The sequence below is a fragment of the Bidens hawaiensis genome, unplaced genomic scaffold (genome assembly GCF_021521415.1).
Source record: "Bidens hawaiensis isolate Kalapana, Puna unplaced genomic scaffold, B.hawaiensis_p1.1 tig00035222_1, whole genome shotgun sequence".
Classification (NCBI taxonomy): Eukaryota; Viridiplantae; Streptophyta; class Magnoliopsida; order Asterales; family Asteraceae; genus Bidens; species Bidens hawaiensis.
Genome location: NW_027496138.1, coordinates 108,232 through 123,559, shown reverse-complemented (window position 1 = coordinate 123,559; position 15,328 = coordinate 108,232). Strand labels below are relative to the sequence as shown.

Here is a 15,328-nt window from a genome sequence, read left to right as displayed (position 1 = left end):
AAAATTGAATTGTTTAAACCAAACAAAAAACCATTTACATAAGGCCTATATTTTCCCCCCCTTATATTATTTTGTTACTTGTTAGAGTTTACGGGCCTTTTTATTTAGGCTTGGACGAGACATATAAATTCTTGGAGACGGCCCTGCCGCGACCATCACCACCATTGTCACTGCCGCTGATGCTACCACCATCGTCGCTATTGCCATTTTTTTAAATTGATAATTCACTTCATTCTCATATTTTACCAAACAAGACAAATGAATCATAATAGTCCATTTCATTATCCATACTATATATAATGCATGTATATATGTGTAACAGCTCAGTTACCGCCACACCATAATATTGTCCGCTTTGGCCGGGACGTACCACCTTCGCCTCACGGATTTGCATTTGGTTGCCCAGGTGGAGACTTCCCAGAAGATCACCCATCCTGATACTACTTCCACCTGAGCACGCTTAACTGTGGAGTTCTCCTCTCATCCACTACCATTAAACGCCCAAAACGCGTTATGATGGGGAAGGTATCCACCTCCTTATAAAGAAGGCTTAGTTCTCCTCCCCAACCGGCGTGGGATGTCACAAAATGGCAAATTAAGACACTTGATTTTCAAGAGTTTTACACAATTTAATGCATAAGATACATGTAGAAAAAAGGATAAACTTGTCTTTTAAACAAAATATTTACAATTTTCACCATCAACCTTAAGCATATTTTGTTAAATTAAAAATATTTCCAAGTTTCCTCCCTCATTTTTAACCATATATTATTTTTTTCTTTTGATTTTAAACCAACTCCCCCACGATTTTTAAGCGTACATAGCTTTTTCAAACGTTAATTTTATTGCAAAAAAGTTGCAAAAAAAAAACGATCATTTTATTCTCTTTAATTTGAGTACGGTATTGCTATAGTTTTATAAATAAAAAAAATGAATATGCTACGTATGGGTATTCACGTTCGTTTTCGATGGTTTGGTCTAATACGCTTCAATGTGTTAAACTTATCCATGAACATCCATAATTGTTACGTGATTATAGCGTTTGTATACTACCCGCTAACAAACAACATCCCGACTCCACATGTCAATCAGCCATTCCAGCCAACCTCGGGTTCGGGCCGAGGATTTTAGCGCCCGTCATCGGTCCCATCTTAAACCCATTATTGGGTTCGGGTCCCGTTTCCATCGCCAGTCGTGACGAAGAATTATGGCAGAAGAATCTCTTGGAATCCCCAAAATTGAGGCGATTCCATCAGCTCAACAATTCACTTCGCATATTGGAGCTAAAAACGTTCCTGCTGTATGTAATTCATACACAATTGACTCATTTACTATCCTTCTGACATGTGCTAACTGTTGACTCATTTGATTGATTTTGTTAAAGGTTTTTCATGGATGCATCAACGATTGGAAGGCTTTCACTAAATGGAATCCATCAACTGGCGGCCTTGATTACCTAGAGGTTCGTCTTCAACACTTGATTTGATTCAATCAGTAAGCTAGTTTTAGGTTATAAGATCTCACTGATTCATAGTTAGTTTATTTAGGAGGCTATTATCATTTCAGTAACAGAGTGAATTGAGATGACCTAATCTTATTAATGAATTAACTGTATGTGATATGTATATGAAGTTGATAACTTGAAATTCATTGCAAGAACTCACTCAATGCCAGTTTGTTAGAAATTATAATTGCATGTCCATCAATTTGAAGGTATCTTATTCCTTTAAGCCCTAAAATGTTATGATGAATGATCTTATAAAATTGGGGAACAGGGTGTTTGTAAGATAGAGGTTGAGAAGCATTTTATGAATCATGAACGACCTATATGATGCACATCAACCGTACTTTAGAACTTAACACATAACACACTTACAGATTTATTTGACAAGAGATAACATCCTCAACCATGTTTTGCCCTTTGCTAAAACCATCACCTCGTGTAGACACGAGTCCATGGCTATGTTTATTTACAGTTTTGTATCTATGTGGTCAATATCGGTGCTATATCGGTTATCGGGTCCCATGTGAAATATCGGTTAGAATATCGGTAATATCGGCAATATTGACCGATATATCACCGGTTTTCCAAATATCAGTACCTTTCTTCGTAGTTCTTCCATTCTTCTTTCTTCTTTTTGCTTCTATTAGTGTTTTAAGTCTTAATTGTCAATTGTTAGTGTTTAATGTTAGTGTTTTAAGTCTTAATAAGTTCCTACTTGCTACAATTGTTAATGTTTTGCAAGTTGCAAAAGGCTAAGTTGTTAGTGGTAGGGGAGTATACTAAATTGTTGACGTTAAATTGCTATATGTATAAATTATGCATGATATTAAAATTACCGATATTCCACCGTGATAACCTATATCTCAAATATCGGTCCTTTACCGTTATTCAATTTTTTACCGCATTATAGTTTTGTATCCATCATACGTGTTTCAAAATCACGATTGGGCGTGCTTATTCTGTTGGGTTATGAAGGCCTTTGGGCCGGTTTTATTAGGAGGCCCAGTTTTGGTTTCTAATTATGTTTAACCCTAATATTGTTTATTATATATATCCCATCATGTAATTGTAATCTTTGTTCTGAGCTAATAAGAAAACCTAGTTGCAGCCCGTGGACGTAGGTCCCCTCGCGGGGACCGAACCACGTTAAATTCTTGTGTCGTTTATATTTTCGTTTATGCGTGTTTATCGTTGTGCATGTGTGTGCTGTTTCGCTTCCGCGCGCCGCTTTGTTCCTAACAAGTGGCATCAGAGCTTTGGCTTGTTGGACACACGGTTCGTTGCACTGGTAACGATTTCGCAGAAGGTTTTGGTTCGAATCTGTTTTTTGGTGATTAGGGTTGGGTAGGTCCGTCACCGTGAATAACTCTTGGAGATCGCAGGGTTAATTTCTGGTTCGTGTTCATCAGTGATCGACAGTCAAGATTGGTGGCTGTCAGGCTGAGTTAGGGTTTGACTATTTATTATCAACCGTAAATTAGGGAACTGGGTTTTGTGAAGACCATTTAGGTTCGGGTTCAGATTTGTTTGCAAGAGATTAGTCTGAGGTAACTTTATATAGTTTATTTACAGTTAGTTGATTTATCGGCTATTGCAAGAGCAAATCGGTTTATTTGGCAGTGTTCTGTTGAACAATCGTCAAGTTTAGGCCCGTGCCCTTGTTGTGTCTGTTCACTGTTTTCGATTTGTTCTCGTTTGTTATTGTTATAACTGAAGACGAGGTGGTTATGATCGGAATGTTGACGGTTATGGATTTTGGTTGATTGGTTTGTCATGTGAACTTGGATATAGTACTGGTGATGGATAAACTTGGAGAAAATGGAACCAGCGGGTGTGCTGGTGACGGCATAAGTGAAAAAAAAAATGAGGTTAGTGGCAAGTCATGTAAACTATTGCTCGTTTGGATGATCTTTCGGTTAGGGTTTGAGTTAACTGATCGTGTGTACGGTCATAGAACCCTTGGTACCGCTTGATTTCATGAAAGTTCTACTGTTGTTATAGCTGTTTGCCTGTTAGCTGGTTCGAAACTGTGATTATTACTTCTTGTTCGTTTGGAATTGTGAAGTTATATCTTGTTTGGTGGTGATCAGTGGTACACCATTTGAGAGGTTCATAATCTCGTGTTGGGTAAAGTTATTTGCCGGGATAGTACGAGTGGGGTTCATCTCATGGAGTGTTGGTGTGGCATGGGTTGGGATAACAGAGACAGTGGGAGCTGGGCATAGTCGACTTGGTAGGTTGCGTAGAGGTGAGACATTTTAAGGGTCGATGTTGAAAGGTTTGGAATTCTGCTTTTGAGAATGTATCTGGGGTTGATGCATTGGGACTCAGTGAAGGCGGTGACGACTCTTGGGTTCAAGATTATGGTATGCTTTATTTGTTACTCACTTCAATGAAGCATTGTTGAATCTTTTAATTAAAGACTTTTGGAAGATACGAGTTTTTTTTGTATCGTCGGAAGAAGTGAACCAACTTCCAGTTATAAGGTCTTGGCTCGCTGAATCGGGTAGAGCTAAGGGGTTTCAGTTTGCAGACATGAAGCCTGGAGCCACAGTGATGTTAGTTTGAGCGTATTCGGAGGAGGTCTGAACATGTTCGGGGTTTTGGCAACAGTGGGAGCACGCGGTGTGTTCTAGGTTCGTTTCCAAAGGGACGTTGGGTTCGGAGGACCAGGAATCCGAATGTGAAAATCTCTCCTGGTATAGTCTGCTGATTTGGAGAGTGTTTATCCTCTGGAAGTCTTTGAAGCCGGTTGTGTGAGTAAGTGAGAGTCGGTTAAGATTGAGGATGAGTCATTGACGAGTTTTGTCATGGCTGGGTCTGGGATGACCGGATTGGAGTTCTCGGGAGCTTCAATAGGCCTTTCAGGTAACTGATGAGAAGGGCGGATGCAACCAGGGTGTGGATTGGTAGAAATCTTAGTTTGTTCCTAGAGAACTGGAGGCTTGGAGAACTTCTTTTGTTGAAGTTTTAGCTTGTTCTTGGAACTGGAGGCTTGGTAGATTTCTATTACTGAAGATTACTAGAGTTACTGGATGAATGAGATTGTTATATTTACTTGGATGGCAGGCTGGAATTTATCGCAAGGCCTTCAAGTGGGAGATTGTTGGGTTATGAAGGCCTTTGGGCCGGTTTTATTAGGAGGCCCAGTTTTGGTTTCTAATTATGTTTAACCCTAATATTGTTTATTATATATATCCCATCATGTAATTGTAATCTTTGTTCTGAGCTAATAAGAAAACCTAGTTGCAGCCCGTGGACGTAGGTCCCCTCGCGGGGACCGAACCACGTTAAATTCTTGTGTCGTTTATATTTTCGTTTATGCGTGTTTATCGTTGTGCATGTGTGTGCTGTTTCGCTTCCGCGCGCCGCTTTGTTCCTAACATATTCAGCTTTGCACATCAAGACAGGATTATTCGTAAGGTTCGAATTTACCATTTATTTTATATATGGTTGGATGTATAGGAACTAGCAGGGTCATCAACAGTGGAAGTTATGCTGTCCAAATCTCCTCCAGTTTTTTATGGCGATATTAGAAACCATGAGAGGGTATTTTTCTTAATCAGTTTTACAGGATTCTGTTAATTATAAAGGTTTATATGTCACTATGCAGTTATTTTGTTTATCTTATAGGTTCAGTTACCTTTTTCTACCTTTATTGGATACTGCAAGGATTATTCCTTGCATAGCAAGGTAGGACACATTCCTTGCTCTAGTGAAGAGAAGCCTTTGCCAGAAACCTTCAAAACTGAAGAAGATAGTCTGTTAGTTGGGGATGCTTCGTGTCAAATTTATTTAGCACAGGTCAGTAATTGCTACACTCATAGAGGTCCATGATAAGTTATTCTATAAATTCAGCGTTAAAGAGGTGTTTGGATGACTCTTATAAACTTGATTATTTTGGTATTGTGATTTGAAATTGAAATAATCAGCTTTTCTGTTTAGATTATTGGATTATGACTGTTCGACTATTTAGGTGCCGAATAATCATTTTTAGATTAATCAGTTTCATACCTGATGACTGATTAGTGATTACCTTAAAAGAAACAGGATTAGTTATTGATAAAGGCCCAATTAAAGTATACTCGAGAAGAAGGAAACGGGCCACAGCTGCCTATGCGGGCCAGCTGAATTCTGTTTTTGGGCTTAAGCTGGATCCACTTGGTCAAGGAGTTACTGGTAAGTTGGAAGAGTGGGGAGCAGTTACTGTGGCTTTTATTAACAGGAAGATAAAAGAGTGAGGAGCTGTTCTAATGCCGGCAGTTACTGTTTTGGGTTAATAAATCAGGCTTCTTACTTTGTATTCCTCATGCTAGTTTTTCATTATCAAAGTATTGTGTAATTGGAGACATTGCCCCTCTTGAATCGGGCTGTTTATCTCATTTTGAATAAAAGTTGCCTGCTGGAATTTTAGATCTTATCATTTGGTTCCATTGCCGGGAAACGAAGATGGTTCAAACCCGGAACAGTTCTGAGGGCGGCGGATCCAACACAGAGCAAATAGCTGTTCAATTGGCTGCTATTGCTGCAAAGTTGGAGTCTATGGATTCAATGAAGGAAGACATTGCAGCCTTGAAAAGAGACCGTTCTAAAGGCAGTAGGTTTGACGAAGGGGAGAACTCGTGGAGGGGACGATCTGGATACAAACCCTACAACAAAATTGATTTTCCAGTTTTTAATGGAGGGGATCCACGGGGGTGGATACTAAAGGCGGAAAAGTATTTTCGGTATTATCAAATACCAGACGAAGAGAAGGTAGAAATAGTCTCCATGCACCTAGAGGGAGACGCCTTAGACTTCTATTCCTGGCTTTCAGACGATCACCCTTTAGCTTTCTGGGAAGAATTAGTGCAAGCATTCACCAAGAACTTCGGTCCAGCCGAATTTCAAAATCCCGATGAACACCTATGCAGTATCAAACAAACTGGATCGGTCCAGGAATACCGTCAAGAATTTGCTAAGCGATCATCGCGGGTTTCGAATTGGCCAGAGCATTGTTTATTAGGGGTTTTCCTTAACGGATTGAAGGAAGAACTAAAGGCTGATGTGAGGATACACAAACCACGAACTGTTTACAACGCCATGAGTCTTGCTTTGGAATTTGAGGCTAAATCCAACCAGCATCGACCCGGAAAAAGTTCTACCGGGGCATCCAATTCCAAGCCACTTGATTCTAAAAGCATTATTCCTCACATCCCTCAAACCTCTAACCAACAAAAAACTCCCTTTAGAATTTCAGACACCGAAAGACAAAATCGTCAATTAAGGGGTGAGTGCTACAGATGTGGGGAGAAATATAGTCCCGGGCATAGATGTAAAGTGGGTACATTGAAAATGTTAGAAGCCGATGAAGACTAGGGGGTGCAACATGAAACTGAAATTCCGAAAAACGACGAGGCACAAGAAGAGACAGCAGAGATCAGTTTACATGCTATTCTCGGGAAATCGCATCCCACAACGATGAAAGTCCATGGTATGTTAAATTCCACCGAGGTTTTGATTTTAATTGATGGGGGTTCTACCCATAATTTTATCTCTAGACTGTTTGGTGAAAGAGATTAATCTTGAAACCCAAGAGATACCACCTTTCGGGGTTCAAATTGGCAATGGAGATGTAATCAGATGCCATCATATTTGCAAAAGTCTTTCTGTACAGATTAATGATTTGAAGATTATTCAAGACTTTCACCCTTTTTCAATTGGAGGAGCTTATTTAGTTTTGGGTATTCAATGGCTATCCACCTTGAATACGGTTCAAGCAAATTGGAAAGAACTATTCATGATTTTCACTATCGAAGGGAAGCGATACAAGCTGAAAGGTATTGAAACAGGACCCCAGAAATCATCTAGCTTCCAACACTTGGCTATCGAACCAATGAGCAGCCCACAAATTCCATCTCCGTTACAACCTATTATCAACCAATACTTCACTGTGTTTGATGAACCCAAAACCCTACCACCTGTTAGAACTCAGACCCACTCAATCCCCTTAATTCCCAACGCACCGCCACCAAATATCCGACCCTACCGATACCCTCATTCGCAAAAAACCGAAACAGAGAAACAAGTCGACCAACTTTTGGCAGCTGGGTTTATTCAGGCAAGTACTAGTCCGTTTTCGAGTCCGGTTTTACTAGTAAAAAAGAAAGATAAAACTTGGAGAATGTGTGTCGATTATCGAGCCCTTAACAAGCTAACAGTAGCCGACAAGTACCCCATTCCGAATATTGACGAGTTACTGGATGAATTATATGGTGCACGGGTATTTTCAAAGCTTGATTTACGATCCGGGTATTACCAGATTAGAGTAACTGCTGAAGATGTTGCAAAAACAGCTTTTCGTACTCACTCAGGGCACTACGAGTTCAAGGTGATGCCATTTGGATTGACAAATGCGCCTTCCACTTTTCAAGCCATTATGAACGATTTATTTCGCCCTTTTTACGTCGTTTCATACTCGTATTTTTTGACGATATCTTGATATACAGCCATAACTTGAATCAACACCGATCTCATTTAGAACAGGCCCTAATGTTGCTATACGACAATCAATTTTTTGCTAAGATGTCGAAATGTTGTTTCGGGCAGTGGGTCCAGTTGCTTACGAATTGGAGCTCCCACCTACTGCTAGAATTCACTCGGTGTTCCATGTGTCCATGCTTAAACCCGCCCATGGATCTTTCTCTTCTGACCAGCAAACTCCATTGCCCATCACTAAAGACTGGGAAATTGACAGCTCACCATTGGATTTACGAAGCTGATCATTTGGTTCTTGAATTGCTAGTATCTTGGTGTAATCGTCCGGTGGAGAAAGCTACATGGAAATCCTATGATCTGTTGGCAGAACAATTTCCCACATTTCGCCTTGAGGACAAGGCGTTTTACCGGGAGGGAAGTAATGATAAAGGCCCAATTAAAGTATACTCGAGAAGAAGGAAACAGGCCACAGCTGCCTATGCGGGCCAGCTGAATTCTGTTTTTGGGCTTAAGCTGGATCCACTTGGTCAAGGAGTTACTGGTAAGTTGGAAGAGTGGGGAGCAGTTACTGTGGCTTTTATTAACAGGAAGATAAAAGAGTGAGGAGCTGTTCTAATGCCAGCAGTTACTGTTTTGGGTTAATAAATCAGGCTTCTTACTTTGTATTCCTCATGCTAGTTTTTCATTATCAAAGTATTGTGTAATTGGAGACATTGCCCCTCTCGAATCGGGCTGTTTATCTCATTTTGAATAAAAGTTGCCTGCTGGAATTTTAGATCTTATCAGTTATTCACTCACATCTCATTGTTAACACACTATTAAAAGTGCAATTATTTCAGTAGTTAAACAATACTAATATGATCTATTAGTTCCCTAAATAATCAGAATTTGCCAAGCACTCAAATCACAACTTCAAACAGCAAAAGTACATCCAAAATCCCAACACTATCTGCTGCAGCAGTGTAGCACATTTATTACAACATATTATCTGATTGTAATTTTACACTTCAGTTTTCTACTGCCTCAACAATGTTCTAGTATTCTACCACTATTTAAGTGAAGACATTGGATCTCCTCTTACCAGTTAACTTAGGGGCGATTATGTATGTACTTACGATTTAAAATGTATTTATAATCAAATCGTACAGGTACCAATCATGAATATTGAGAAAGAAGAGAGGATTCAATTAGGAGTTCTTATAGAAGATATACAGACGGTATGTACACCATGGTCCAATGATCATACTCTCTTATTTCCCCCAACAACACACTGTGTCACACGCACGTGCACATGTGTGTATTATATGCTAACGTTTTGCTATCCTTGTTTGATTTGTTAGCCTCAATTTCTAGAGACAAAGACCTTGTCTTCTATCAATCTATGGATGAATAGTGCTCAAACAAGATCAAGTACTCATTATGATCCACATCATAATCTTTTATGTGTAGTCGCTGGAAGCAAACAAGGTGTTTTTTTTACACTTACCTAGGCCAAAAACATTTTTTTATGCACCTATGCATCAAACAAGAACAAATTCTGAAAAAAACTTAGCTCTAATGTCATTGCATCATTACAGAAAAGGATACACCTTTTAATATGGACTAGGTGGTACTTGATACTTGCTACCACATTGCTCTAAAATATTAATTGATTATCCATAGAAAAACTTCAAATGGAGAAGTGAATTATTAAATAATTGTAACACATACCAATCATACTTTTTAACTATTTGTAAACTCTTTTTGTAAACTCTTTTGAATTGTGGGTGTAACACTTAATTCTCATATTTGATAAATCTCTTTTTGTCTAGTTGATCTGTGGCCCCCTTCATCCAGTCCTTTCTTGTATCCTATGCATTTGTATGGGGAGGCTTCAAACCACAGGTATTAACTTCTGTACATATCAGAGAAACTTATATTTATGTTTCTACTCTAACCTAAATTGCAAGTTAAAAGCACTTCTGTGTTTTACCAGTGCTGTTCCCATAGACAAAGCTGACCTGTCTGTTCATCCAAGAGCAGAACACTCAAAAAAGTATTCACAAAGGGTGATTCTTCACGCAGGCGATGCACTTTTCATTCCTGAAGGGTGGTAAGATTAGCAATTTCATGCATTCTTAAATACTCTCCAACATCTACAGCAGTCCTTTATATTTGGTGATCTTAAAACCAATAATATTAAGAATGATTTGTTCTACCTAGGTTTCACCAAGTTGACAGTGAAAGTTTGACAGTTGCTGTTAACTTCTGGTGGCAATCTGAAATGATGTCTGGCATGTTGGAACACATGGATTCGTATTATTTGCGCAGGATATTGAAAAGGTATCTTCTTAACTTTTTTGTTTCTGCATGAATTAGAAGTTAGAACTTAGAACATCATACACAAACTGGTATTTAATCATTTGTAATGCATTCCATGTTTCATGTCTGTATCAAATCTATCTTCAAGACTGACCGACAAAGAAATGGTATACACTTCTTCTCAATTATTATATGTTTTGCATAACCTGGACAATGCTTGGTTTATCTACACTTTTTTAATGCTTTCTGTGACTTGAAATTTGAATTCTATTTGAGTATTTCATCTTCTTTAATGGTTGAACAGAATCAGATGCTGTGTAAGACCTCCCCTTGTGTGAATAATAAACTTTCTCATGAACCATCAGGTTAGACTCTAAATCCAAACCTATATATATTATGTTCTGAACATGATTAAAGTTAAAATCAATTACCTAGTGATTTTTTTATCAGGTGGGAATACGCTACACGATCTGGATCCTTGTGTTCTCAGATCTCTTCATGAACTTGTTTCCATAGTTCATGATCATGTCAATGCTGCTGATTTGAGGAGTGCAGTGGGTTCAAGTGCTGATGTGGAGAAAACCAATCACAAGAAAACTGTGACCTCAGAATTGTATCAACTGGAGGACGACCCTGTTGCTAGTATTTTGTGGTCTCTTCAACCACTTAATCTTCAAAAAATGTTCCTTGCCATGGTGGTGAGTTTTCCCGGTTCTTATCCTTTTTGTTACAAGTTTCAGTTTTAACCATTCAGCTTTAATGGGTTGAGTTGGGTTGTGTTTATGTTTAATCTTTAATGGGACAAACGGGTCGAATGGCATCGGTAACTCGGTAAGTCTATTGAAATACACAAAACACCCAAACTTGATTTGTTAATAACAATGTAGTTTTTGTAATCACACTAAACATGCTAACTATAAACAAGTAAAAAAAATGGATAAATATTTGATCAGCCCAACCGACCTAATCCTTCTTTGTCCTAAACGTGAAGAGTACACATTCAGCTATCATATCATATATGTTGATTTGGTTTATTATGTAGTAATATATTTCTTCTAATCATACTTGACACATTAATTATCTGTAAAAGGATTTTAAAATTGGATAAAAAGGTGTTGCAGCCTGACCCCTCTTGTCCAGTACTTGGAGGGTACACATTTCGACTCTCAACCTCACTTTAGCCCAATATCCAACCCGTATGTTTATACAGCCATCTTTATATTGCTTGCACTATGTTAGGTCATTTTCCAAGAACTTTGGAGGCTTTAGTACTGCACTTGGTTTCACCAGTAGGAGCTGAAGTGCTAACTAGGAAATTTGAAGAGATGGATCAGCTAATCAACGAAGAAGACAGGTAAATATTTAAACCATCTAGAAGTTGTTGCTTTATTACCCTCCCTAACAAACAACAAAGGAAAAGAAATAAATAGATACTGAGAACAGGTTAAGACTATAAGAGTAAAGTGCTAAAATCGTCCCTGAGGTTTGGTGAATTAGGCGACTTTCGTCCAAAAAAGTTTTTTTTTTTGCAACCGGACCACTAACGTTTCTTATTTCTTGCCAATTACGTCCAAATCATTAACCTTGTTAGTTTTCAGGGTTAAGTCAGGGGTATAACTGACCATTTACTAAGGTTAAAGGGGCATCTATGTCTTTATGGGCTGAATACAAAATTACAAATACACTAAATTATCATCATCCCCAAACCCTAACCATCTGTGTTTTCTTTTGGTTTGTAACACCGAAGAACACAAGGGTCACCTGCAACCATGCGCCACCATGTGTTCCGGCCAAACCCACCCAACGTTGGCCACCTGCAGCCACCGGCCAAACCCCATCACCCGTCAACACCACAACTACCTACATTTCTCCGGCCGCCATCCCCGTTTCATGCCGTAATCCCAGGTAAATCGACAGATTTCAGGTCATATTCTCAACAAACCTCTGCCACCTGAAACAACCCAAATCGATTACAATTTCAATCTCTAAAATAAGTTGGTTTGATTTTGATTCGATTTGGCTTCGCTTTACAGAGGCGGAGAACGTGGGTTGGGTTCTCGGAAGTGAATCTGGTTATGGTGGTTGTGACGGATCTGGGTGGTGGTGGTGGTGGTGACACATCTGGGTGGTGGTGGTACCGTGGTGGTGAATAGTTACTGGAAAGTGTATGTTCTTGGGATGTCGTGAGGAGGAGGTAGTGGTCAGTGGTGGGGTTTGGCTGGTGGTGATGAAGTTGAATGTATGAGGGTGGGTAGAAAGATGAAGTTGAATGGGATTTGTTTTGAATTAAAATAATAATAAACTAAATAAAATGGTAACGGACAAAAATGCCCCTCAGTTGACAATGAAAATTAACGGAGTTAGTAAATTGGATGAAATTGGCAAGAAGTGAGAAACGTTAATGGCCCCGTTGCAAAAAAAAAACTTTTTTGGACGAAAGTCGCATAATTCACCAAACTTCAGGGACAATTTTGGCACTTTACTCAGACTATAATTTGATTCTGCTGTTTACAGGAACGAATTCTACAAGGCATTTTATAGTGTGTTTGATGACCAATTTGCTGTAATGGATATACTCCTTAACGGAAAGGAGTCATTTTCTTGCCAGGTAAAACATAAACTTTAAATATGTGATTTGTATTCGACTACATATGCTATGGACTCTAGTCACTCTACCATATGATTAACAGAGACTACATTCTACATTTTTGCCAACAGGCATTTAAGAATGTTCTGGATAAATTTCTGGGAGTTAAAGTTCAATGATGGAATACATTGCTACCAATGATGCCAAGAACGGCCCTTTGATGATCTCAAAAGTGCGGATTGATACTTGAAACTGGAAGCTTTTTTATGTCCTGCGAGCACCCTACATGTACATGTGAGTATATCATATCTTGTTATCTTCACACTTCCTTGAATTTGAGTTTTTTACTAAATAGGGGTAGATAAAAAAAGTATTTACCTATTTAGTGTACTTTGAAACATATTTACCTATTTGGGTACTTTTGTGTATCCTCTTTAATTATTGCATAATTTATACTTTCTTTTATGTTTTTCAATCCAAACACAAAATTAGATGCACAGAAACAAGTATTATTTAATCTATTTTTGTTGGAATCAAATTTTCACAACTATTTTGCAAAATTCAGCATAAAAAATCTGCATCAATTCAACATTTTCTTTTGTAATAAATCAAAAGGTTCTGAACACGTCGTTCACAAAACAAACCCGATGTTCTAATCGAACCCAACCGTCGTTCGAATTGATGTCTGAGACCACCGTCATCCGAAATCGTCATCTAAAAGCGTTTTCTGAAACCACCGGCATTTGTTGCCGGAGAAGAAAGGTAGTCACTGGAGAAGAATGAGATCAAAATATCAAGAGCTGTGGTAAATCTTATCAGGGAAATTCCGATGGCCACCGGAATTCCAACGGTTACCACCACGTTTCACCGAACAACCACGGTCGCCTGAAATCGAATCGCCTGAAAATCAAGTCGTATATCCAAACTGAACGAAGAAAAATCAAACTGAGCAAAATTGAACGAAACCGTCGATGTTGGAGAAAGAATCAAATCATCTTATGATGGGGGAGCAATAATATACAGTTTTTTTTTATTAAAAATAATATAATTAATTGAAAGTACCCGAATAGGTAAATATGTTTCAAAGTACACCAAATAAATAAATACTTTTCTTATGTACACCTCTATGGTAAAAAACTCCCTTGAATTTTGACATGCTGCTTTCTTTTTCGTCTATGCAACTCATCATAAATATACTCTAGATTTCTGTTCCCTTTCTATATCTGGGTCAAATCTAAGTGGCTATTTCTTGTGAAACTTCTGCTACCCCATTGGGTCATTTTTAAGGCGGGTTGGGCTGACCTAGTAATTGACCATATAAGTTTGGAGAAAATATTATAAATTGGATTGTTAGTGACCTAAATTAAACCAAACAAAGGTCAATATCATGTAAGGATAGTTGCTAACAAACCCTAAACATTAACTTGTAGTCGATTTTACTAACAAGACACCTATTTTATATATAAATTGTCCGTTTGTCACAATAATCATGATTACAAAACAATGCTATTACAATAGCAATTAAAACCTTTCCCATTTCCCTACACATTTTTCACTCATTTGAAATGAAACACAACCCGAATCGACTCTTAATGTTGCACTTGCATATAATCTTCCCTCCGAATCCAGTCATCTTTTTCTGCTAAATGCATCCCTTGATTAACCTAGCATGTTAATTATGAATTCATTGATAATCTTAAATGATCACAGGAACTACTACAATATCCAGGGCAGAGGTACAACTACATGTGGGGATGGTTCAACATGCTAATGCATAGGAACTCCAAAGTTTGATTGTACGAAAGACGTTTTATTTTGTAAGAATGGGCCATTTCGGCAATAAATGATTCTGTTATATATCTTGTTAATTACCACGCCAATTACACAATGAACACCAAGGCATTGATTTTAAAAGATTATATTGATTACAATAATCTTCATAATTGAAGCCGTGCTGTTCGGAGTGTAGCAGGAATAACAAAGTTGCCATTTATTTGACTAAGAAATAAATCCATCAAGAAACATATTAGTGGCCTAACAATAAAGGACGCACTCGTCACAGATGCTAGTCAAATTTTCAGATAGTTATCATTTGAATGACAGGTGCTACATAAATGATCGAAATGTTATCCTCAAATCAAGATAACGGTATAATCTCCTGCTAAACGCAACTTTGACCTTCTTAATCTAGAGTGTAAATTCTTTGCTATTTTAATCCATACTCATATATGCATCATCAACCAAATGAAAGCGAATTCATTTCAAGCAATAATGGGCAAAAACATGATAGATTATTCATTAATAGATCACTGAGCATGTTATCACATTGATAGTATTACCCAGGAGGTACAAAATGATTATCATCAGGAAGATCAAATTGATCAATGTCATTAGCCACAGATTTACCAGCTAAAACAGAGGCTTTCATATCAGCAACCGTTCCTTTCGGTACCTGCATT

At 38.2% G+C, this 15,328-nt stretch overlaps 1 protein-coding gene across 1 annotated transcript; it reads left to right on the top strand.

Annotated features, from left to right (window-relative positions):
• Nucleotides 1-1,206: 1,206 nt before the first annotated feature.
• On the top strand, nucleotides 1,207-13,048 carry LOC143587200 (lysine-specific demethylase JMJ31-like). Its single transcript, XM_077068555.1, has 15 exons — nucleotides 1,207-1,300; nucleotides 1,385-1,462; nucleotides 4,970-5,053; nucleotides 5,138-5,308; nucleotides 9,130-9,198; nucleotides 9,322-9,448; nucleotides 9,793-9,865; nucleotides 9,957-10,073; nucleotides 10,184-10,303; nucleotides 10,431-10,449; nucleotides 10,587-10,647; nucleotides 10,733-11,015; nucleotides 11,493-11,636; nucleotides 12,797-12,890; nucleotides 13,001-13,048. The coding sequence occupies exons 1-15, from the start codon at nucleotides 1,208-1,210 to the stop codon at nucleotides 13,046-13,048; spliced, it is 1,581 nt and encodes a 526-aa protein (XP_076924670.1). The 5' UTR covers nucleotide 1,207.
• The last annotated feature ends 2,280 nt before the right edge of the window (nucleotides 13,049-15,328 follow it).